We start from the raw sequence: 25775 nt of genomic DNA, 5'->3' as shown, positions 1-25775 counted from the left end.
CTATAAAACTCCTAGAGGAGAACATAGGCAAAACACTCTCCGACATAAATCACAGCAGGATCCTCTATGACCCACCTCCTAGAATATTGGAAATAAAAGCAAAAACAAGCATAAGACCTAATTAAAATTAAAAGCTTCTGCACAACAAAGGAAACTCTAAGCAAGGTGAAAAGACAGCCTTCAGAATGGGAGAAAACAATAGCAAATGAAGCAACAGACAGACAACTAATCTCAAAAATATACAAGCAACTTATGCAGTTCAATTCCAGAAAAATAAACGACCCAATTAAAAAATGGGCGAAAGAACTAAACAGCCATTTCTCCAAAGAAGACATACAGATGGCTAACAAACACATGAAAATATGCTCAACATCACTCATTATCAGAGAAATACAAATCAAAACCACCATGAGGTACCATTTCACACCAGTCAGAATGACTGCTATCCAAAAGTCTACAAGCAATAAATGCTGGAGAGGGTGTGGAGAAAAGGGAACCCTCTGACACTGTTGGTGGGAATGCAAACTAGTACAGTCTTATGGAGAATAGTGTGGAGATTCCTTAAAAAACCAGAAATAGAACTGCCTTATGACCCAGCAATCCCAATGCTGGGCATACACACCAAGGAAACCAGAATTGAAAGAGACACATGTACCCCAGTGTTCATCGCAGCACTGTTTATAATAGCCAAGACATGGAAACAACCTAGATGTCCATCAGCAGATGAATGGATAAGAAAGCTGTGGTACATATACAAAATGGAGTATTACTCAGGCATTAGAAAGAATTCATTTGAATTAGTTCTAATGAGGTGGATGAAACTGGAGCCTATTATACAGAGTGAAGTAAGCCAGAAAGAAAAACACCAATACAGTATACTAACACATATATATGGAATTTAGAAAGATGGCAATGATAACCCTGTATGTGAGACAGCAAAAGAGACACAGATATATAGAACAGTCTTTTGGATTCTGTGGGAGAGGGAGAGGGTGGGATGATTTGGGAGAATGGCATTGAAACATGTATAATATCATATAAGAAACAAATCACCAGTCCAGTTTCGATGCAGGATACAGGATGCTTGGAGCTGGTGCATGGGGATGACCCAGAGGGATGGTATGGGGAGGGAGGTGGGAGGGGAGTTCAGGATGGGGAACATGGGTACACCCATGGCGGATTCATATTGATGTATGGAAAAACCAATACAATATTGTAAAGTAAAATAAATAAATAAATCAAAAAAAAAAAAAAGAAAGAAAGAAAGAAAGAAAGAAATGCCAATGGCTTTACTGTCCTACTGTCTTGGTGCAGTGAGGGGTGCCTGGGTTTGTTGAGGTCCCAACCTTTGTTCTTTCTCCTTTATCAGCCTTTGTGTCTACTTTCCCATCAGTTCATTGCTCAGACCAATACTTGCCAACACAACCATGAGCAAACCTGGCAAATGGACTGTCTTGGTCAAACTGGAAGCACAGGTTCCAGAATATTTTGAGCAACACTGGTGGGGCCACTTGTCATTAACTCCAGAGGCAAGCAAAGAGCTCTCTGCCTACTTCTTCCTTCCTATCAGATTACACCTTTGATATAGGCCCTGGCTGTTAAAACTCCAGGAGCTTGTCAGTATACCCAAGGTTCTCTAACATAAAAAATAAACTCTGCAACAACAACAACAACAACAACAAAAGACACCATGATGATGAGCTTGGCCTTCTTGCCAAACTCTTGTCAAAGCAAAAACTTGCTTGTTGCCACTTGTTATGTGGTTGTAAATTTCACTTTGGACCTGGTTCTTGAAATGCAGCCTATTGAGACTTTCATACAGCCGTATTAGTACTGTTTGGGTTTGGAAATCAAGGAGACAAAGGAAGGCAAGGGGTGTTAAAAACAGATATTTCCAAACCAGTGGCCTCTACTTATACAGACTTTCCTTGGTACCCAAATGCAGAGGAGCACCGTGTAAACAGCTACGTGTGCTGCCAGGTTACGTGTCGATGACTACACAGTTGGATTCTACCAGCTTTGTTCTTCACAGGCACAACGTGTCATCAAATACAGAAATATGGCCACAGTATTAGTAGAAATTTTGGGGAATAGTATTTCCTGTGAAATCAGTAATTTACAAAGCAGTTCTAAGTGAAATGCCCAGTGAGGAACCAAGATTGGAAAGACTTTTAGAAATCCAGCAGTAAGAAACAAACAAGTACTGTTCTCAAGCTGTATGAGAAACCATCCCAGAATATGAAGCCACAAGGGAGAAATAGTAAGCCGTTATCATAAACAGCCCCTACAAAATAAAGGGCAAAGGAGGCCAAAATCTGCAAAACAGGAAGTGCATCATCAAGTATCTTCACTCAGTCAACAGCAGGAGACCCTGAGATAGAGGGGAAAATCAGGAACCTAGAGAAGACACTTTCAGTGCTCTCTGTACTCAAACAACCTGAATTAACAGGCAGCAGATGGCTGGAGGGGTAAAAAATGGACAAAATTAAAAAAGAGACATCTTCTCCAGGAGCTAAAATATTTAGAATTGAGTCTTTTAAATATTCATAGAAAACAAGTTGCATACCAGAAATCAGTACAAATATTTCTTCTTGTTAAACCTGATGGAGTGTTCTGAATATTCTTTGGCCCACATTTGTTGTTCACCTGTTATTTATTTAATATTCTGAATACATAGGAAAGGTTTTAATATTTGTTCAATTGATTTTTTTTCAATGTGGGGAGGATGAGGAGTAAGATGTGTTGTTTTTTCGACCAAAGCTTGTTGAACTAAAAGAGAGATATTACTGTCTACTCAGGGACAGGATCTCATACATGAGTTAAAACATCTTAAAAAGATTTTGTAAATATTTGCTTATTTAGCTGTATCGAGTCTTATCTTTGGTACACAGGATCTTTGCTGTGGCTCATGGGCTTAATTGCCTCACGAAACATGGGATCTTTGTTACCTGACCAAGGATTGAAACCTCATCCCCTGCATTGGAAGGAGGCTTCCTAACCACTGGACCACCAAGGAAGTCCCTTTATTTGCCTTTTTTTTTTTTTTTTTAAAGAGAGGAGAGGAAAGAAAAGTGAGTGACCAAAAAGGGAGAGGAATCCTGTGTGCTGACTCTTGTACTCTGCAGAGTCTCTGGTAAATTGTCTAAAACTGAAAAAAGAAAGAAAAGGCTGAATATGAATAAATGTGTGTGAATGCTGGTTTTTTAAAAAACAGTGAAAACTCTGTGTTAGAGTCATAGGCTGAAATAGAAACAATGCATAATTTCATAGGAATGAGGAAACAGAAAAAGCTGAGGAAGAAGTAAAAAGAACTCATAAATTGTGGGAAGGACTTTGAACTCTTACATTTGTTGTAATTATAGCCTGGACCAAATTTAACCAATTCATCAAGGAATAGGGGATCTCAAGTGACATCTGAGTGACGAATCATAAATTGAGGTTCTTGGACATAGTAAATATCCGGATATAATTCAAAACGGAGTCTTCTGTCAGTCTCCCCACCTTCCCAGACATACACACACATGCTGTGGATGACTACGACCCCAGTTCATCATGGAATATTCATTTTAAATCTCACTTTTTTTTTTTTTTTTTTTTGGTCCTTGCCATATGTCACATGAGATCTTAGTTCCTTAACCAGGGATTGAACCTGTGATCCCTGCAGTGGAAGCATGGAGTCTTAACCCCTGGACTACCAGGGAAGTTCCTTACATCTCATATTCTAAAGGAAAGTTTTCTGACTCACACAAGACTGACTGAAGTGCCCCTATTTGATTCTATCACATTTATTGCACACCCAGATCAGGCTTGCTATGAATACTTCTTATCTGTATCCCCAAGTATATTGTAAAATCCTTGGGAGAAGTGTGAGAGCTGCTGTAGGAAGCAATGCAGGCAGAAGGGCAGGAGCCTCGGGTATGACTGCAGGAGTAAGACTAGTGGAGATCTGAATGGATGCCCCACCATGAAGAGCTTTGCTTAAAATACCAAGGAGTCTAGAATTTGTAACAGTTGAGCAACATACAAGGATAATAAGTGAAAGGATATCATGACTCTATTTCTTCCTAGTTTATAGAGTGTTTTTATCATTAAATGGGTCTTGGATTTTGTCAAACATTTTTCTGTATCTATTGAGATGATCATGTGATTTTTGCCCTTCATTCTACTGATATGGTGGAACACACTGACTGACATTCATATATTGAATCAATCTGGCTTTCCTGGGTGTAAATCCAGGAATATACTTGCTCTTATAAGTTGCTATACTCTATTAGTATTTTGTTGAGGGTTTTATGTCTATATTCGTAAGTCTGTAGTTTCCTTTTCTTGTAATATATTTGTCTGGATAATACTGAGCTCATACAACAGTTTTGAAGTACTTTCTCCTCTCTTACTTTTTGTTTGAGAAGTATTAGTGTTCAGTCAGTTCAGTTCAGTCACTCACTCATGTCTGACTCTTTGCCACCCCATGGACTGTAGCACATTAGGCCTCCTTGTGCATCACCAGCTCCCAGAGCTTGCTCAAACTCATCTCCATCGAGTCGGTGATGCCATCCAACCATCTCATCCTCTATAGTCCCTTTCTCCTCCCACCATCAATCTTGCCCAGCATCAGGGTCTTTTCCAAGGAGTCAGTTCTTTGCATCAGGTGGCCAAAGTATTGGAATTTCAGCTTCAGCATCAGTCCTTCCAATGAATATTCAGAACTGATTTCTTTTTGGATTGACTGGTTGAATCTTCTTGCAGTCCAAGGGACTCAAGAGTCTTCTCCAACACCACAGTTCAAAAGCATCAATTATTAGGCACTCAGCTTTCTTTATAGTCCAACTCTCACATCCATACATGACTACTGGAAAAAAGTATTGGTGTTAATTCTCCCTTTAAATGTTTAGTGGAATTTATCAGTGAAACCATCTGGCTTTCCTTTGGGGGTAGTTATTTTAATTGATATTTAATCTCTTACATGAAGGTTATTAGATATGTTCAGATTTTATTTCAACTTGAGTCACATTCAATAGCTTATGTCTTTCTAAGAATTTGTCCATTTCACCCAAGTTATCTAATATGTCAGCATACATTTGTCTGTTTTTCTTTATATCCTTTTTATTTCTGTAAGGTCAATAACACTGTATTCTCTTTCACTTCTAATTTTAGTAATCTTAGCCTTCTATTTCTTGGTCAGACTAGCCACAAATGTTTTGCTGATTTTTTTTCCAAAGGACCAAGTTGTAGTTTCATTCATTTTCTTTATTGCTTTTTTTTGTTGCCTGTTGCATTTATTTCTACTCTGAGCTTTATTGTTTTCTTTCTTCCACTTGCTTTATGTTTAGTGGCTCTTCTTTCTCTGATTTCTTAAGGTGGAAGATTATATTATTAATTTTTTAATAAAGGCATTTACAACTTTATATTTCCCTCTAAGCATCCTTGTGTTAACTGCATCTCATAAGTTTTGGTATGTCTTCATTCATCTCAAAATATTTTCTAAATTTCCTTGTGATTTCTTCTTTGGCCCATTGGTTGTTGGGGAATGCACTGTTTAATTTCCACATATTTCTGTCAATAACAATTCAACCCATTTTTTAATCAGATGGTTTGGTTGTGTTTTTTTTTTTCATATTAATTTGTATGAGTTCTTTATATATTTTGGGTAATAACCCCTTATCAAGCACATCATTTACAAATATCTTTTCCCATTTAGTATGTTGCTTTTTTGTTTTGTTGATTGTTTCTTAGCTGTGCAAAAGCTTTTAAACTTAATTAGGTCCTATTTGTTTATTTTTGCATCTGTTACCCTTGCCCTAGGAGACAGATTCAAAAAGATATTACTAAGACATGTCAGAATGTTCTAACTATGTTTTCTTCTAGAATTTTTATGGTTTCCAGCCCTACATTTAGGGCTGGGCTTCTCTGGTAGCTTAGATGGTAAATGGTGGCTTAGATGGTAAAGAATCTGCCTGCAATGCAAAAGGCCCAGGTTCAGGTGAGGAAGAACCCCTGGAGAAGGAATGGCTACCCACTCCAGTATTCTTGCCTGGAGAATTCCATGTACAGAGGAGCCTGGTGGGCTACAGTCCACGGGTCACAAAGAGTCAGACATGACTGAATAACTAACACTTAGCTCACTTCACTTCACTTCAAGACATGTCAAAGAGTGTTATAACTATGTTTTCTTCTAGAATTTTTATGGTTTCCAGTCCTACATTTAGATGCTTAATCCATTTTGAGTTCATTTTCATGTACCTTTTTTTGTGCCAGTACCATACTGTTTTGGTTACTAAAGCTTTGTAGTATAATCTGAAGTCAAGGAACATGATACTTCCAGCTTTGTTCTTTTTTCTCAGGATCTTATCTTGTAGGGTAGTTCTGAAGTCAATAAATTCGTTCCACTTCTATCTGGGGATATTTTAAATCTTAATTTTTGAAGAACAGTTTTGCTGGATAAATAATCTGGGGTTGACAGTCTTTTCTTTCAGTACTTTGAATGTGCCATCCTATGGACCACTGGCTTCTATGGTTTCTGATGAGAAATTAGCTGTTAATCTTGTTGAGGATTCCTTGAATGCAATGTCTATTCTTTCTTGCTGCCTTCAAGATTCTTTCTTTGTCTTTGTCTTTTGTAATTTAATTATAGTGGATATGAGTTTCTTTGAATTTATCCTACGTGAAGTTCACTGAGTTTCTTAAAAGTGTAGATTAATGTTTTTCATCAAATTTTGGAAGCTTGCAGCCATTATTTCTTCAAATATTCTTCCTGCCTCTTTCTCCTCTCCCCTGGCAATGTACATCATGTTGCTCAGCCCACACATTACCCACTTCATGCAGGTCCCCAATGTCACCTGCTCAATCATGGGTAGCACCTTGGGATTTGTTCCCACATTTAAGCCAAAGGGAAGCTGTGGCAAGAGGCACATAATGGCTTCTAGACTTTATTCCTCCTATGTACCTGCCTCTAATACCAGTTATTTTTGTTTGTCCTTGCTGTTGTGAAATGCTCAGAGTAGAAGATTCTTGAGTTGGCAGAGGCTAGTAAAGTGACCGTCACCCAGTTTAAAGGTCTTCATGCATCAAAGATGCAAAAACTTCATCAGAGTCAAAGTATCTAAGCATCATTTCCTCTCTATGGAAGCATGATCTTCCCCCACATCAGAAAAATAAGAATCATGAGGAGGACATGAATTCATAATAAATTTCATCTTTATTATTTTACTCAACTGAATATATTTACACACACCTTCCAGAATTTATTAAGGGCTATACAGAGTACAAAAGTATTAATGATGACAGTCTATGCTCTTATAAATGGGTTAATCTTGAGATAATCTGAAATTTTGAAATTTTAAAAAAGCAGATGACATAGATCATGTCCTCAAAACATATATAAAGAGGTTAGTATTGAAAACATCTGACCTTACACCTAACTGGCAGATGTCATAGTTCTCATTTATCACCCACACTAGGTAGCTCTCAACATAATCTGCCTAGCCGTAAATAGGAACCAAGAAGCAACCTTAAGTATGGAGACACCCATGCCAATGAGGGGCAGAAAGGCAGAAAGACACTGGAATGTCAGTGCTACACTGGCCCCAAACTGCTTACTCCTGGATTTCTTGACATAAGACATGCAATAAACCCTTAACTTGTTTAAGCCATTATTATTTGAGTTCCTAAGCCTTGGGGAGGGGATTCTCAGTTGGCTCAGTGGTAAAGAATCCATCTGCCAATGCAGGAGACACAGGAGACTTCGGTTCATTCTCTGGGTTGGGAAGATCCCTTGCAGGAAGAAATGGCAACCCACCCCAGTATTCTTGCCTGGAAAATCCCATGAACAAAGGAGCCTGTCCACAGAAGGCTATAGTCCGTGGGATCATAAAGAGTTGGACATGACTGAGCATGGATGCACAAGCCTCAGGGAATGGGATGGGGGTGGAGAGAAAGAGAAAGGGAGATGAAGAGAGAAAGGAATGCAAAGGAGTTTTCAGTAACTTTTTCTGAAAATTCTAGAGGAAATCTAGAATTTTACTTAGAATTTTAAATTTTACAAGATTATCTAATTAGCAACTTTACCATGCTTCTAATTTTTGTTCTAGTCTGTGTCACCATGAATGATTAGCAATAAAGTCTTTTGATACTTCACAGATTCATGTCCATTTCCTCAGGGGGAGCAGAGGAGGGTAGACTGGGTACCACTTTCCACTCCAGCTTGGAACAAGGAAAGAAGTAAGAAGTAACCACATGAGGAAAAGAAGGTCCTGAGAGCGCCCCTGGGGGAGCTGGGGAGCTGGGAGAACCTGGCAAGCAGTGCCCAGAAACAGAGAGGCTCACAGAAGTCCAACTTCTCCGTTCTGCCATGCCCAGGAGTTAGCAGGACATTGTCTTACTCTCGTGTACTGAATCCCCTGGTTCTCATGTGACTATCTGAATTCTGACCCCAAGCTCTCCTTGGCCTTAGTCCCAGTGTCTGTCCTGACTCCAGTCTACTTACACAGGTGAAGTGATTCTTGTGACTTGACTCTGATCCTTAATATCAGCCTAATATCTGAAGCCCTTTAGCAGATTTCCCTACCTTATTTCTTCTTTCTCCTTTATTATCCCCTACTATATGCCCTGTCTGACTACTTATTTACCTACAAAGAGCTGAAGCATCACAAGCTGAGATGCATTCATCTCTCAAGCTCTCAAAGTCATGGTCCCTCTTCCCATCCCCCTGCCATGCCTCCCCCATGCTTGTAGCCTGAGGGTATCTTCAACTTAAAGAGACCCCATTTCATTTTCCTGGAAACTTTCCTTTAAATGACAGTAATTGGGAGAACTTTCTCTGAATATTTTTCTTATTTTTGCTTACATCCAATTTATGGCAATTTTTATTCTGTCCCCCGCAATTTATCACTTTACTGGCCATTGTCAAAAGCTCTGCTGCCTGGTCTTCCCTGGCTTGGCCAGTTTCTTTGTTATTAAAAGCACAATATCTCCCCTCACATTTTTTAATTATGCTCTTAAGATGCTTGTTATCTGTGTTATTAACATAATCATCAAGGTTCCCAGTCTCTAGCTCTTCCTTCCAGGTGAACAGCACAATCGTGTATTTCATAACTTCTGCTCCAAAGATGCGCTCTAGGTCCACCACTGCCTTTTTGTCCCCTGTAGTGATCCGTCCCAGCTGTAACACCACAACCAGAACTGTACTCCCTTCTTTATAGTAGGACCTACAGTCCTCGTCTGCCTTCTTGAGCTTGGATAGGTCCCCATCAGCTCTGGACTCCTGACAGAGTGATGGAGTGTCCACAACCACAACATCCTGCCCATTCCATGTTCTCCTGCCGACGTGGCAGCTCGTAGTGACCGGCTGTGCTTTCAGCTGAGAGTGGAACTCCGGGCTCCCGAGGATGGTGTTCCCAGTGGCACTCTTCCCAGTCCCGCTCTTCCCCACGAGGATAATGCGCAGGGGCTCTGTTGAAAAGAAAGCAGGAGACATTACCCTATAAATGAGATCAGAGATGCACAGAGCTCTTACAATACATATTATTGGGGTTTTCCTTATGACTTCGCACTTGTACCATGATCTCAGTCTTCCATTCAGGCCTCATAGTTCTCAATTGTGAATTTTACCAAGTTACTAATATCCACCTCAAAACAAAGATAGAAACCTATCTGATGCTCTTCTCTCCAGGAGAAATTATTGAATTATTTATCCTGAACCCACAATCTCATAGTTATACTTACAGGATTTTTAAAAAATGTATATCTTAAGTCCCTCTCTCATACCCTGAGAGAGTGTGGACACCACCTACCTCTACAATCTGGTCTCACTTCCCCATTCCACATCTAGATGTGTGAGCCCTTCATCTCCATCAAGACCACGCCCCTTGGTCCCCTCACAAGTAGATGCTCAGTTCTACATCCTTCCTTCAAGTTGCTAGTGTACCCTCTGGAGCTTTCTGCTCAGTCATCTAAACTCTATCCACTTCCCAAAGCCTGTTTCAAGTCAGGCTTCCTCCACGCAGCTCCTCTGACTTTCCCACATGCCTATGCTTTCAGGATCTCCATTAAGAATGTGAAAGGGCACACCGAACAGATACGCTCCTTTTGGTCTGATGTTCTTTTCAAGTGAGGATCTTTGAAGCAGAAGAGAATGGGATGAATAGAACTAGGCTGGAAGAATCCCAGCTCAGGTCAATAGAACTTGTAGCACTGAGTAGATGCGGACTTTTGCTTAAGCTGTGGGTAGGGTAGTGTGGTTGGATTAATCAAACCCACATAGGGCCATGTGGGGCATGACCCTCGGGAGCACCCAGGCTCCCTGTGCTTGTCCAGTAAAATGGCCCCCCTTCTCCAACAGAGGGAAGAGTAAAGAGCCAGGAGGCAGTCCTGGATCCTTTGTTCTACTCTTCTCTTCTTCCTCCCCTCTCCTCTCCTCCCCTCCCTCTGCCTCTACCTTTCCCCTGCCTTGACCTCTTTATCCACTCTCTTGGTTCTTTACTATCTCATCACCAGCACTAAGTGCTAAGCTCTGGGCAACAGATACACTGCAGGGAAGACAAGAGACTGGAAAAGGTCAACTTTTTCCCTCAAGATGTTCACCATCTAGTTGAAGGGATGGGAGAAGAGTCAGGAGAGAATTAGAGACCACGTCAGGACTTCCAGGTGGCTCAGATGGTAAAGAATCTGCCTGCAATGCAGGAGACCCAGGTTTGATCCCTGGGTCAGGAAGATTCCCTGGAGAAGGGAATAGAAACCCACTCCAGTATTCTTGCCTGGAGAATCCCATGGACAGAGGAACCTGTGGGCTACAGTCCATGGGGCCACAGAGTCAGACATGACTGAGTGACTAACACTTACTTACTTACAGTACAGTGCATGGAAAGGCACATAAGTTTAGTAAAATGCAGGCTTCCCTAGAGGCTCAGTGGTAAAGAATCTGCCTGCCAATACAGGAGACACGGGTTCGATCCCTGATCTGGGAAGATCTCATATGGCACGATTACTGTGCTTGTGCTCTAGAGCCCAGGAACCGAAACTCCTGAGCCCACCACAATTAGAAAGTAGCCCCTGATCATTCTCTGAAACTAGAGAAAAGCCTTGGCGGCAACAAAGACCCAGAACAGCCATAAATAAATAGTTTAGTCCCTGGTGACTCAAGACAGTAAAGAGTCTGCCCGCAATGTGGGAGACCCAAGTTTGGGAAGATCCCCTGCAGGAGGGCATGGCAACCCACTCTAGTTTTCTTGCCTGGAGAATCCCATGGACACAGGGGCCTGGAGGGCTATAGTCCATGGGGTCACAAAGAGTCAGGCACCACTGAGCAGGCATACATGTGGAGTTATTTCTGCTTCCCAGCAGGAGTGCAACATTGGGATCCCAGGCTGGAAGAAGAGGCTGAGTCAGGAAAGAAGCTGCAAGAGGCAAGCCCAGCTCTGAAACATTTGCAAGAAGGCTGGGGGCACCCATGCCGTGTCCAGAGCCTCTGCTGGTGCTGCTGCTATCAGTTGTGTCCGACTCTGTGCAACCCCAGAGACGGCAGCCTACCAGGCTCCCCCGTCCCTGGGATTCTCCAGGCAAGAACACTGGAGTGGGTTGCCATTTCCTCCTCCAGTAGGTAGGTGCTGGTGCTGCACCTACTCACAAATGTTTGAGACTCCCTTGGGGACAAATTGTGGGCCCCAGCCTCAGCTAGGGCTCCAGGATGCATTATTTTTTTCCAGCTTTTTCCAAAAAAATATTTATTTTTAATTGGAGGATAGTTGCTTTACAATATTGTGTTGATTTCCGGCGTACATCAACATGAATCAGCCATAGGTATATATATACGGCCCTTCCCTCTTGAACCTCCCACCCCATCTCACCCCTCTAGATTGCTGCTGAGCCCTGGTTTGAATTCCCTGAGTCATACAGCAAATTCCCACTAGCTAGCTATCTTACCTAGGGTAATGTATATGTTTCCATGCTACAATCTCTCCATTCATCCCACCCTTTCCTCCCCACCCCCGCCATGTTCACAGGTCTATTCTCTGTGTCTGCATCTCCATTGCTGCCCTGCAAATAGGTTCATCAGCACCATCTTTCTAGATTCTGTATATATGCATTAATAAACGATAATTGTTTTTCTCTTTTTGACTTACTTCACTTTGTATTCTAGGTTCATCCACCTCATTAAAATGGACTCAAATGTATTCCTTTCCATGGCTGAGTAATATTCCATTGTATATATGTATCACAACTTCTTCATCCATTCATCTGTTGATGGACATCTAGATTGCTTCCATGTCCTAGCTATTGTAAATTGTGCTGCAACTCAATACCAGAAAAACAAACGACCCAATCAAAAAGTGGACAGAAGACCTAAGCTGGCATTTCTCCAAAGAAGACATACAGATAGCTAATAGACACATGAAAAGATGCTCAACATTGCTCATTGTTACAGGATGAGTTTTTGTTCTAACTTATCTAGATAATTTTCCACTTTATTTTGATGCATGATGCATTCAAAAGAATACAGATATGAGCTTAACAGTTTTTAAGGATTATCTGACCATGTGGATAGTCCTTCCTCTGAAATGTGTCTTCATTCACAGAATCCTAGAAAGAGAACAAAAAGGGGAAATGAGGCACACAGATCTAAAATCTCAGTTTTTCACAAAGTAAAGGAATGGAGACACAAGTATGTAATTCAGAGTAATTTGATAATTAGGATGTGATCAAATCATGGTCATGGTCACGGTCATGGTCCCTGCTAGCCTGTGTAGTTTTGTTCATGATGAAACTAATCTTAGGACCCCACTGTTGCTACTGCTGCAATAGGCTTCCCAGAAGTAAGAAGGTTGTGTTTCTCTTTGTTTATCTCTTTCTGACTTACTTCAGTCTGTATCTAGGTTCAGTTACCTGTATTCTAAGTTCATCCACCTCAATAAAACTGACTCAAAGGTGTTCCTTTCTATGGCTGAATAATATTCCATTGTATATATGTACCACAGCTTCTTTATCCATTCATCTTTTGACTGACATCTAGATTGCTTCCATGTCTAGGTGGGTTTGTGGGGCTCAGACGAGCCCCACAAATCCCATCTCACCCAGGAATTTTTCCTAAAGCACTTTCTAACTTTACTTCCCCTCAGTCCCCACTGTGAGCCATCAGGGAAGCCCATACTATTACTCCACTAGTAAGGTAATTCTTTCCAAAGTCTCCCAGGGTTCTTTCTATTCCTGGAGAAAATCCAGAAGCTTAGGAGAGCTTCTGGACTCCCTAGAAGAAGAAACTAGTCAAGTGAGGCCTGTGCAGTGCCTTTGAAGGACATGGAAGGGAGGAGATTGGAAATGAAGTTTCCCATGTTATCCCCAAGGTCTTCTTCCTTCACTGCACCCCCAAGAGAGAGATGACACTTCTAACGTGAAATCCAGCAGTTTGGATCCTTCCCCATCCAGACAGGCAACCGGAGACAATGAAAGATGGACAGTCAAACACACAATTAACATCCCCTTCACCTTCCTAGAGAAGCCTCACTCCCCACAGTTAAACTGGTATGAAATCATGGAACTTCCCTAGTGGTCCAGTGGTTAAGAATCTGCCTGAAAATGCAAAGGACATGGGCTTAATCCCTGGTTCAGGAAGATTCCATATGCTGCAGGGCAACTAAGCCCAGGTGCCACAGTTACTAAGCCTGTGCTCTAGAGTTCAAGTCCCAAAGCTACTGAAGCCCGTGATACTCTAGAGTCCGTGATCCACAAAAAGAGAAGCCACTGAAATGAGATGCCCGTGCACTGCAACTAGAGTAGCCCCCACTTGTCACAACTAGAAAAAGCCCACGGGTGACAATGAAGACCCAGCACAGCCAAAAATGAAAAATAAATAAATAAAATGTTTCTTAAATTGGCATGAAATCAGAAGTCTTAAAATCAACTAAAATAGCACTCCACCTATTTGTGTGAAGTGGGTGGGCGCGGGAAGGGTAAGGCCCAAGAATGAATGAGGGGGGAAATTGTTAGTAGAGTAATTGTAAAATAGTACAGGCAAGACTCCTTAAGAGTCCCTTGGAGAGCAAGGAGATCCAACCAGTCCATCCTAAAGGAAATCAGTCCTGAATAGTCATTGGAAGGACTGATACTGAAGCTGAAACTCCAATACTTTGGCCACCTGATGTGAAGAACTGACTCATTTGAAAAGACCCTGATGCTGGGAAAGATTGAAGGTGGGAGCAGAAGGGGACAACAGAGGATGAGATGGTTGGATGGCCTCACCGACTCGATGGACATGAGTTTGAGTAAACTTCGAGAGTTGGTGTTGGACAGGGAGGCCTGGCATGCTGCAGTCCATGGGGTCACAAAGAGTCAGACATGACTGAGCGACTGAACTGAACAGGCAAGAGAAGAGGCTGACCTGGATTAGATGGTAGTCATGGTGACAGAGAGAAGCAGGTGGTTTCCAGGTGCCTCAGTCACACAAGATGATGATGCCCTGGAAGCCAAATGCCAGCTGGCAGTGGTATCAAAGCTGACATCTGAGCTTAGGTTTGAAGAGAATGGTGAGCAGGATAGTCATTGGCAGGACTGAGAAGAGAACTGAAGTAGAACAGATTTCAGAGGGAAAAACAAAAGTCTGGACATGTTAATTTTGAGATCCGTCAAGAGGGCAACGTCAAATAGCAATCGGATGGATAAAGGAATCAGAACTCAGAGGAAGGACCTAGACTGAAGGGATTAACTTGGAAACTATTAGCTATAGCTAAAGCTCAAAGCTGTAAAAATGTGGAATTACCTGAGGGAGAAAAAAGTGTGAAGAATGGAGGAAGGGCTTGAACCAAGCCCTGAAAATGTCAGCTGTTAGAGGTCGCCTGAGCAACTTCACTTTCACTTTTCACTTTCACGCATTGGAGAAGGAAATGGCAACCCACTCCAGTGTTCTCGCCTGGAGAATCCCAGGGACAGAGGAGCCTAGTGGGCTGCCGTCTATGGGGTCACACAGAGTCAGACACGACTGAAGTGGCTTAGCGGCAGCAGCAGAGGTCATAGAGGTGGATTCAGCAACCTCTTCGGTAGCAAGAGAGGAGAAGAAAACAAGGAGAGTGTGGTTTTACTGAAGCCAAGGGAAGAGAGGGTCTAATGAGTCATTTGTGTGTCCAGTACTATGAAGGTTAAAGTCAGAAAAGGACTTAAATGTATCTATTAATTTGCCAGTAAAGTAGCCTCATCTTCCCAGTTTATGGATAAATGTCCCCTTGTTGCTGTCGTTGTTTAGTCGATAAGTCATGCCCGCCATTTCCGTGACCTCATGGACTGTAGCCTGCCAGACTCCTCTGTCCATGGGATTTCCCAGGTAAGAGTACTGGAGTGGGTTGCCGTGTCCTTAAAAAACAAATTTCTATGCAACATTTCACTTATTTGTGCCTTTATCTCACCAGCTCTAACAACAGAGATCCTTGGAGACCTTAACAAGAATTCTCACCTGGAATCTACTGTCTTCATCCCTTAAGTTCACTGCGTATGGTCCTTCGTTTTCCACCAAATCCTCGACCTTGCTGAGGAGCTCCTTCACCTGGGCATCCTGCTCATCCTTACTTGCCTTGTTGTTGAAACCGCAGTATTTACCACTAGAGCGCTGAACCAAGTCCCAAATAGATGTGTTGTTTTTAACGTAGTCCTCCAGGGAGCCCTCCTCGTCCTTCCGAGTGAAGATGATAATGGTGTGCTTCCTGGCTTTCTCATCAAACACATTCTGAATGTGCTCGGCTGTTTGTCTGTCCTCCACCGTATAGTTGCCAAGGGGAATTACCAGAAGCAGGGCGTGGAGGCTGGGAGCGGAGAGCTCCAAGCAGCACTTAATATTATCCGAAGAGAAAATGTCGGGGGTGTCGATGACCACAACCTCCCTCCCCTGCGTGACCCCACTCCCTCTCTGGCAGCTTCTAGTCACCGGCTGCTCACTGAACCTGGACTTGAACACGGCTTTGCCCAGAATGCTGTTTCCTGTGGCGCTTTTCCCTGCGCCCCGCTTCCCTAAGAGAAGAAGCCTCACTTCCATCCTGGAGGAGCCCCGCTCTGACTCGCTCTCCTGACTTGGGCTTCGAGTGCTTCTGTTGGGACAAAAAAGCAACACATCAGTAATCAAAGCTCAGCTGGTAAAGAATCTGCTTGCAATGCGGGAGACCTGGGTTCGATCCCTGGGTTGGGAAGATCCCCTGGAAAAGGGAAAAGGCTACCCACTCCAGTATTCTGGCCTGGAGAATTCCATGGACTACAGTCCTTGGGGTCGCAAAGAGTCGGACATGACTGAGCCACTTTCACTTTCAGTAATCAACTCACAGAATGAATAGAGGAACAGCATGAAAGTACCTTCTCTTTCTGACTCTTTTCTCTGAGCATTTGGACAACGGAAGCCCTAGACTCAGACTAGACGGGGACAAGAAATCCAGTTTCCAGATTCTTCTCTGTGCTCTTGTCTCTAAAACAAACCCATGCTCTCACTAGACCTCAACTCAGAGCTGGGTATTTCACCACTCTCCAGTGTCCTTTTTGAAAAGCAGACTGGGAGGAGTGGGGTTTATGAAGTTAGAAGTGTTTGTTGTAAAATTTGGGAAAACCTCAAAAATACTGAAGGACAAAATAAAATTCATCTGTACTCCCAACACCAAAAAAAAAAAAAAAGGCAAAAACAAAATAAATTAAAAAATAAACGCATATTGGTAAAAATGTCAAAATATTGTTGATTGCCTAAACAAACACCAACCCTTTCTCTATACCCATCACCAACTCTACATGCTGGAGGGAATCTACACACTCTCTGAGATACACAGGACAAAGCTCCCCTTTTTAGAAAAAAGGAGAGGGGGGACACAGATGGCCATGTGCTAATTATCCTTGGAATTTGTGACCAAGTGCATTATTTACCTGGCACAGGGCTTAGCCAGTGTAACTAAGGACCTTGTGATGGGAAATATCCTTGGGTCACCATGGTGATGGTAGTTTAGTCACTAGGTTGTGTCCAACTCTTGGCAAACCCATGGACTGTAGCCTGCCAGGCTCTTCTGTCATGGGTTTCTCCAGCCAAGAATACTTTAGTGTGTTGCCATTTCCTTCTCCAGGGGATTTTCCCAACCCAGGAATCGAACCTGGGTCTCCTGCATTGAAGGCATATTATTTACCAACTTAGCTATGAGGGTCACCAAGGTGGGCCCAATATAATCATGTTATGAGAGGTTCTAGAGTGAGAAGAGATGGGAGAACAGAAGCAGAGATCACAGACAGAGAGGCTCAAAAATGCTACACTGTTGACTTTAAAGATGGAGGAAGAGGTCATGAGCCAAGCTGGAAAAAGCAAGAAAACAGATTCTCAGGATCACAGCCCTACCCAGCACCTTGATTTTAGGACTTGCAACTTCCAGAGCTGTCAAATAATAAATCTTTGGGTTTTGAGCAATTAAGTTTGTGTCAATTTGTAACAGCATCAGTAGGAAACTAATACACTGTCTCCCAACTTCCCTTCCAGCTAAGGGTGTCCATGGGACCCCCTTCTCCCTGGTGAGAGCTCAGGGAATACTTGCTTGGGCCTTCTGGAAATGCTATTGTTTTCCTGATGGTAGGGGCAGACTCAAGTCGAGAGCTCCTGTTGTCACCCCTTGCCCCTTCTTCTTGCATGAAATTTTAATGTGATTGCAGGAATCACAGCAGATATTGTGGGCAATGAGGCAACAAATAAGAGGGAGGAGAAGTCAACGTTCATCACCAAGCTAAAGGTGGCAGAGCAGAAAGATAAAGAGGGTCCCCAATGATGTCACTGAGCTGCCAGAACACCCTCGAGACCCCTTGGTTAAATAAACAATTAATAGTCTTATAAGTTAAGCTGCTGCTACTCAAAACGGGATTCACAGACTAGCAATATTGCCACCAACTGAGTCCTTGTTAGAAACGCAGAGTCCTGGGCCCCACCCCAGCCCCTTGCATCAGCACCTGCAGTTTCACAAATTCCAGGTGATTCCCATGAACCTTCACATTTGAGAAGCCAGGGTGGGAGTCACCTTTAGTTCCTAACTGACTCAGAATCCACAGAAAGAGCCAAGCTTCCTCATCCATTCCTCCAGTAGTCCATCTTTCCCAGATGATTCTGTCAGGTACCAGGGACCCCTATTGTCCAAGTGTGCCCCAAGGTTCTCTGTTGTGTCCCCTGGATTTGGTCTATTTGTGAACCAGAAAGCCTTAATCACCAAAATCAATATGACTTCATTAGTATAGTTTTAAAATAAAATTAAATAAGCTACTTTTCTGATAGAGCAAGTCCCAACCCCTTGCACATGTTCAATTTTTTCTTGCTACTCTCAGCATTTTTATCTTCTCTAGAACTTTTCAATCAGTTGTCACTTTCCTGATGAAATGCTAAACATTATTGCATTGAATTCACAGCTTTGGTTGAGAAGAACTGACATCTCAATGCTGCTGCTTTTTGTTGATCAGTTTTAAATATGTTCTAATTTCAACTGTGATTTCTTTCCAACCCATAAATTTTAAAAAGTGATTATTAAACATATTATGTGATTATTAAACATATTGGGAGACTATCTTTTTATTGATTTTTGAACGTTATTGCTCTATGGTCAGAGAACAACATCTGTATGAAATAGCTGTCACTGGTAGAGGTTTACTTTTTGGCCAAATGAAATTTTTGTAAATGTCTCCTGTGGGCCTGGAAGGAATGTGTGGCCTGTAATCATAGGCGCCTTTCACAATCAGGGACCCCACCTCACGTCTGCTCCCTTAGTTCCAGGCCCCTAGTATCCACCCCCACCTCCTGTCTGCCTGGAAACCCTCCATTTTACACCACGAGATGGCAACCCACTCCAGTGTTCTTGCCTGGAGAATCCCAGGGATGGGTGAGCCTGGTGGGCTGCCGTCTATATGGTCGCACAGAGTCGGACACGACTGAAGTGACACAGCAGCAGCAGCAGCAGCAGCAGCAGCAGCAGCAGCATGTCCCCTCCGTGTCAAGCCCCTCCTGGTTTTTCCAGATTGAACTGGACTTCCGCAATAACTTAACTTCCTGCTTCTACCCTTCTCCTAGAATCTGTCATCCTTCTACACTCAGAGACAGACGGTATCACTCATCAGCCCCAAGTCCCCCAGTGGCCTCCTACCCATTCAAAGAACAGGTAAAGCCTTCACAGTGGCATCACCAACTCGATGGACATGAGTTTGAGCAAGCTCTGGGAGCTGGTGATGGACAGGGAGGCCTGGCGTGCTGCAGTCCATGGGGTCGCAAAGAGTCGGACACGACTAAGTGACTGAACTGAACAAGACCCTGCCCGATCTGGCCTCATCCACCACCTGTTTCCACCTTGCTTGTCTGCCTCCCTGATAGTCCTCAAATATGTGACCTTGGGGCTTCATGCTGGTGGCTCACCTGAGCTAGAACATCCTCCCCCCACACTTATGCCAGGCAAATTCACTCCCTTTAGGTCTCCACCAGACCTGTCTGTGTGGTTCAAGAGGCCTTCTTCAGTCATCCTGTATTTAAAAGCTACTCTCCCCCCACACCCTGAAAACACACCCCATCTCCCTGCCCTGATTTATTTTTCTTAACAGCACCCACTTTCAATGAAATGTGCATTCACTTTCTTATCGCTTTCTTGTTTTGTCTCCCCATTACTAGAAGGAACTTGTTCTGTTTCATTCACTAGCATATCTACAACGTCAAGAAGACATTCAATAAATACTTGCTATGACTGAGCAGATGGTTACTGACTTGAAGGACAAGGAACCACAGCTGAAGAAAGTGAAGGAGAAAAGCCCTTATTCTGTACAGCTATTTTGAAAGTTCCCGCCTCTTACGAGAAGAGTATTGGTGGACTGTGAGGAAGGAATCAGAGAAGGTAGCAAAGGAAGGACATACACCTGCCCTCAAGAAGCTTCACCTTAGAGGAAATATAGGGCTGAGCTGAGGAGAAGCTCATCAGGGCCATGGATGGAGGCCTGGGCTCCTCCCTACAGGCATCTTCTGGATCTCCACATGATGCAAGAGGCAAAGCCCATCTCAGCTCAAAACACGCACCTCCAAGGTTACGGCAAGGAGAGAAGCCCAGTCACTGTTGGGACTCTTGTTCTATGTCCCTGAGTCCTAATATTATGTCTGGCATATAGTATATGCTCAGTGAATGGTGTGAAATAAATGGTGAGAGTGACAGATGTGAGGAAAGGAAGAAAAATTGTTTCTAGAAGTGGAGAGGGAGACTGAAGTGATGCCCCTTTGAATAATAAATAATAAAAGAGTAATAATTTGAATAACCTTGAATAATAAAAGAGAAGTGACTTTACATTGTTTCCTGATCACGTGAAGAAGTGGTATATTTTTGTACATTAAATTTTTTAAAAGATGAGTGAGTAAATAAGCTTGAGGAAGCAGAGACCTTCAGCAGGCCAAAGAAAAAAGGAATTTATTTCCCAAGTACACATCATTGTTTCATATGGTTCCTCATCATGGTGAACTGGATGAGTCTTTATTAGACTCCCTCCAGCCAATGATGCCATATTAAATCAAAAATAATTTTCTTTCCCTCTGTGTGTGTGTGTGTGTATATGTGTGTGTATATATATATATATATATATATATATATATATAATTGCCCAATCTGTACCATTTTCTCCCAAGGGTACAGAAAATCCTTTTAAGGACAAAAGGGAACCAACCCACCCCTACTCTCTCCTTGATAACTCACATTTTCTCATCATCTCCCAGACCACTCTGGAGATACCAACAGAGCAACAGAGAGAAAAAGACACACAGACATTCTCTAGAACTCCTGTTGACATTCTGAGGCAGCCTCCACCTTCTTCTCAGGATATAGCCCAAGGGGGAACATGGCTTCAGGCATCCATCCAACCAAAGCTTCCTCCCATATCAAGGGCAGTCCACATGCACAGAAAAAGGTGGTCAGAGAAGCTTCTGGAGCCCTTCTTGGAGAGATCTCAGTTCCAGCCCAGCAGGAGGAAGGAAAAGAGTTCACAGGTGACAGCCTAGGAGGCTTAATTTTAGATAAAATCTGAAAATATTTTGGCTTTCTGACCAAACACTGACCGCTTTCAATGCACAGTTAATGGAATCTGAATTGTGCAAGGGCTGGGAAATATTTTTTTTTTTTTATTTTTTATTTTTTAGCTTTGGAACCGTGGTGTTGGAGAAGACTCTTGAGAGTCCCTTGGACTGCAAGGAGATCCAACCAGCCCATCCCAAAGGAAATCAGTCCAGAATGCTCACTAGAAGGACTGATCCTGAAGCTGGAATAGTTTGGCCACCTGATTCAAAGAACTGACTCATTGGAAAAGACCCTGATGCTGGGAAAGATTGAGGGCGAGAGGAGAAGGGGACCACAGAGGATGAGATGGTTGGATGGCATCACCGACTCAAGGGACGTGAGTCTGAGTAGACTCTGGGAGTTAGTGATGCACAGGGAAGCCTGGCATACTGCAGTCCATGGGGTCACAAAGAGTCGGACACGACTGAGAGATAGAACTGAACTGAACTGGGAAATAACAGGAAAGTGAATGTGGAAAATCAGTGTCCAAATGGCCAGGTTCCCTGCCCCCTGCTTCTCAAGGAGGCAGGCAGCTATGGCTGAATTCCCGAGGGAGGGGCTGGGGGATGGTACTCTGTGTCACAGTCGTGAAATTAAGGGATTCGAAGAGCGGGTCGCGCCCCTTGTTTTTCTTCCGGGCCTTCATCTCAGCCTTAGGTGGGGAGAGTAGCCCCTCCCAGACCTGCCCCTTCCTGGGAAGGCTGCCCTCCGGCATGACTCCCAGGACGGCGGGAACCACTGGGTTCTTGGCCCCGCAGGCTGGAGCAGGAGGGACATCCCAGAGCCCCTGCAAACAAGCCCTCCAGGTGGCCCTGGGGGTCGGCCGCCTTCCCCTGCCCCGTCCCCGCCCGGCGCCCCGTGCCCAGGTACCCCGCCGCACACGCACCTCGGTCCGGTAGGTGCCCTGGTCTCTCACAGCCTCAGCGCCACCGGGTCCCGCCGGCCGCTGGGCTGGGTGAGGCGGCCGCTCGGTCTGCTCAGGGGATGGTGGAGCCGCGCGGGGAGAGCAGGGCAGAGTCAGGAGCACTTCGAAGGAGGAAGAGGTTTCTAGAGATAGGTTTCGAGCGCGGTGGGGCGGGGGGGAAGTTCAGTAAAGCAACGCCAGATCAGCAGGGTGAGGACGTCAGCGTCAGGGACAGCGCCCACCCAGCTCGGCGCGCCCGCAGGCAGGGGTCCCTGCGGGACCGAGGGGCGGAGCCCCAGCCGAGCTTCCGAAGGGGTCTTAGGAGGAGAAGGCTGGCTGTGCCCAGGGCCCAGGACGGGGTGCCTCTGGGGGCAGCGCCAGCGGTGGGGAGGGCCCGCAGGTCCCCGTCCCCAGCCTTCCTCTGGATGCCGGTGGAAACCCACAAACACTGCTTACCTTCCCCCACCGCGTCCCTGCCCTCCTTCCGCCCTGCAGCAGCGCTCCCGGCTTGCTATAACAGCGGCTCTCCTGCCTCCGAGGTGGGGGCCCTCCTTGAATCCCATCCCCGGAGAAACTGGGGCCTCGGACCCGCGCTGCTTCCCGGAGGAAGTCAAGTTCTTTGCCCAGAGCTAGTCAAACGTTTGAAATGCTAGACCTATTCCTGCTTTCTGGAGAGTTTTTATCATAAATGGATGTTGAATTTTGTCAAAGGCTTTCTCTGCATCTATTGAGATAATCATATGGCTTTTATTTTTCAATTTGTTAATGTGGTATATTACATTGATTGATTTGCAGATATTGAAGAATCCTTGCATCCCTGGGATAAAGCCCACTTGGTCATTGTGTATGGTCTTTTTAATGTGTTGTTGGATTCTGATTGCTAGCATTTTGTTAAGGATTTTTGCATCTATGTTCATCGGTGATATTGGCCTGTAGTTTTCTTTTCTTGTGTCATCTTTGTCAGGTTTTGGGATTAGGGTGATGGTGGCCTCATAGAACGAGTTTGGAAGTTTACCTTCCTCTGCAATTTTCTGGAAGAGTTTGAGTAGAATAGGTGTTAGCTCTTCTCTAAATTTTTGGTAGAATTCAGCTGTGAAGTCGTCTGGACCTGGGTTTTTGTTTGCTGGAAGAATTCTGATTACAGTTTCAATTTCCATGCTTGTGATGGGTCTGTTAAGATTTTCTATTTCTTCCTGGTTCAGTTTTGGAAAGCTGTACTTTTCTAAGAATTTGTCCATTTCTTCCACGTTGTCCAATTTATTGGCATATAATTGCTGATAGTAGTCTCATAAGAGACTACTGTATTTCTTCGATGTCTGTTGTGATCTCTCCATTTTCATTTCTAATTTTATTGATTTGATTTTTCTCCCTTTGTTTCTTGATGAGTCTGGCTAATGGTTTGTCAATTTTATTTATCCTCTAAAAGAACCAGCTTTTGGCTTTGTTGATTTTTGCTATGGTCTCTTGTTTCTCTTGCATTTATTTCTGCCCTAATTTTTAAGATTTCTTTCCTTCTACTAACCCTGGGGTTCTTCATTTCTTCCTTTTCTAGTTGCTTTAGGTGTAGAGTTAGGTTATTTATTTGACTTTTTTCTTGTTTCTTGAGGTATGCCTGTATTGCTATGAACCTTCCCCTGAGCACTGCTTTTACAGTGTCCCACAAGTTTTGGGTTGTGGTGTTTTCATTTTCATTCATTTTTATGCGTATTTTAATTTCTTTTTTGATTTCTTCTGGAATTTGTTGGTTATTCAGCAGTGTGTTGTTCAGCCTCCATATGTTGGCATTTTTAATAGTTTTTCTCCTGTAATTGAGATCTAATCTTACTGCATTGTGGTCAGAAAAGATGCTTGGAATGATTTCAATTTTTTTTTTAATTTACCAAGGCTAGATTTATGGCCCAGGATGTGACCTATCCTGGAGAAGTTTCCATGTGTGCTTGAGAAAAAGGTGAAATTCATTGTTTTGGGGTGAAATGTCCTATAGATATCAATTAGATCTAACTGGTCCATTATATCATTTAAAGTTTGTGTTTCCTCCAATGCTTTCCTAGAGTTCATAAAATGAAACCCTTTTTCCTGAGACATAAGTCTTCAAAGCTTCTTACCAAAAGAGGTCAAATGCAGAGGAAGACCTTATTTTATTTTATCGTGGTTAAAAAAAAAAAAGAAAAGAAAAGAAAACCTCACATTGTTTAACACTGGATTTACTATCTTGGCCATTTTGAAGTGTACAGCTCAGCAGCATCACGTGTCTTCTCCACGTTGTGTAGAGTTCCAGAACTTTTCCATCAGAAAACCTGAAGCCCCAGGCCCGTTCGATGAGAATGCCCCTCCTCCAGCCCTAGATAACCACCTTCTACTTTCTGTGTCTATGATTTTGGACAACTTTGGATACTTCTTGAGACTGGAATCTGATGGTGTTTGTCCTCTGTGACTGACTTTTTCCGCTTAGCTTAACGTCCTTGCAGTGAGAGGACTTTCAGTCACCGTGCAGAGACCCTTGAACTCACATTGCTACACCAGGCTGCAGGCCTTGAAATGTCTGAGGTGGGTTGAGCCTCCAGGGACCAACCCGTTGAAGGAGAAGCAGTGGGAACTGCACCAGGTTTGAGGGGCTGCTCTGTCCCTGTGGGGTCCCCCTCCCCTCTGGGCTGGTCTTCAAGTTCATTCTGCCACCAAGAGGGACACACCTTGGGGGGGAAACTGACAAAGGCTCGCCCATCCCCTATCCTACTTGTTTCTGTTCAGTTGCTCAGTGATGTCCAGGTCTTTGCAACCCCTTGGACTGCAGCACGCCAGGCCTCCCTGTCAATCACCAACTCCTGGAGTTCACTCACACTCAATGTCCATTTATTCAGTGATGCCATCCAACTTCCCCATCCTCTGTCATTCCCTTCTCCTCCTGCCCTCAGTCTTTCCCAGCATCAGGGTCTTTTCCAATGAGTCAGTTCTTCACATCATTTGGCCAAAGTATTGGAGATTCAACTTCAGCATCAGTCCATCCAATTAATATTCAGGGCTGACTTCCTTTAGGAGTGATTGATTGGATCTCTTTGCTGTCCAAGGGACTCTCAAGAGTCTTCTCCAGCACCACCCCTTAGTAAGCAGGACCCTCTTCCAAGAAGACTCTCTCCATCTCCATGGGGCACTGGGTCATTTCATATAAAATCAACTTATTAAAAACCATCAGGTAGAAGCCTGCCACTCGGTCAGTCAACATCCCAGCTGTGTCACTGTAGGAAGTGGTGGTCAGGTCATGGCAGGGTCACAGGCCTGATGGGATATCATGTCCCCAAAATTGAGAAGACGATGAACTGAGATGAAGAAAACTCCCTCCTTCTTAGATGAAACAGAAGCTGTGGAGAGCACTCCGAGGAAAACCAAAGCTTCAAATAACTCATCCATCATTTAGCAAGTTGGTTATTTGCTGAGCTGACCAGTTTGCAAAATGATCTTCAACACATCACTTCCTGGGGAATGGACCTCTTCAGGGAAGGTTCCTGGCTGGGCCCTGATCCAGGGAAGAATGGGACTTCTCTGCCCCCTAGTGGCCTTGGGGGTAATGACAAGGGCAGCAAAACCACTCCCCAGAAGGCGGGAGGAGACTGGGAATACAGAGGATGAGATGATTGGGTGGCATCACCGACTGGATGGACATGAGTTTGAGCAAGCTCCGGAAGTTGGTGAAGGACAGGGAAGCCTGGCCTGCTGCAGTCCATGGGGTCACAAAGAGTCTGACACCTCTTAGTGAATGAACAACAGTGATGAGGAGGCTGCCTTAAGGGGTGGGCAAAACTCACCATTCATTTCCCTCTTGAAGGCCT

At 43.8% G+C, this 25775-nt stretch overlaps 2 protein-coding genes across 3 annotated transcripts in view; both read right to left on the bottom strand.

Moving 5' to 3' along the window:
• LOC138439615 (GTPase IMAP family member 7-like) overlaps positions 1 to 25775 on the bottom strand; it is a 566929-nt gene that overhangs the window by 254066 nt on the left and 287088 nt on the right. The gene's annotated exons all lie outside the window — the stretch shown is intronic.
• On the bottom strand, positions 7177 to 22441 carry LOC138439613 (GTPase IMAP family member 8-like). Of its 2 annotated transcripts, XM_069588680.1 has the most exons (5): positions 22408 to 22441; positions 21934 to 22094; positions 15434 to 16061; positions 12528 to 12573; positions 7177 to 9447 (listed from the first exon to the last, which is right to left on the bottom strand). In XM_069588680.1, the coding sequence occupies exons 3-5, from the start codon at positions 16007 to 16009 to the stop codon at positions 8765 to 8767; spliced, it is 1305 nt and encodes a 434-aa protein (XP_069444781.1). In that variant the 5' UTR covers positions 16010 to 16061; positions 21934 to 22094; positions 22408 to 22441; the 3' UTR covers positions 7177 to 8764. The 2 variants fall into 2 exon arrangements, with proteins under 2 accessions (XP_069444781.1, XP_069444780.1); XM_069588679.1 differs by lacking the exon at positions 22408 to 22441 and having other exon boundaries at positions 21934 to 22318.

This window comes from Ovis canadensis, chromosome 4, assembly GCF_042477335.2.
Source record: "Ovis canadensis isolate MfBH-ARS-UI-01 breed Bighorn chromosome 4, ARS-UI_OviCan_v2, whole genome shotgun sequence".
In the NCBI taxonomy this organism is placed as follows: Eukaryota; Metazoa; Chordata; class Mammalia; order Artiodactyla; family Bovidae; genus Ovis; species Ovis canadensis.
The sequence above is the reverse complement of the archived record's forward strand: the minus strand, read 5'-3'. Positions and strand labels throughout refer to the sequence as shown.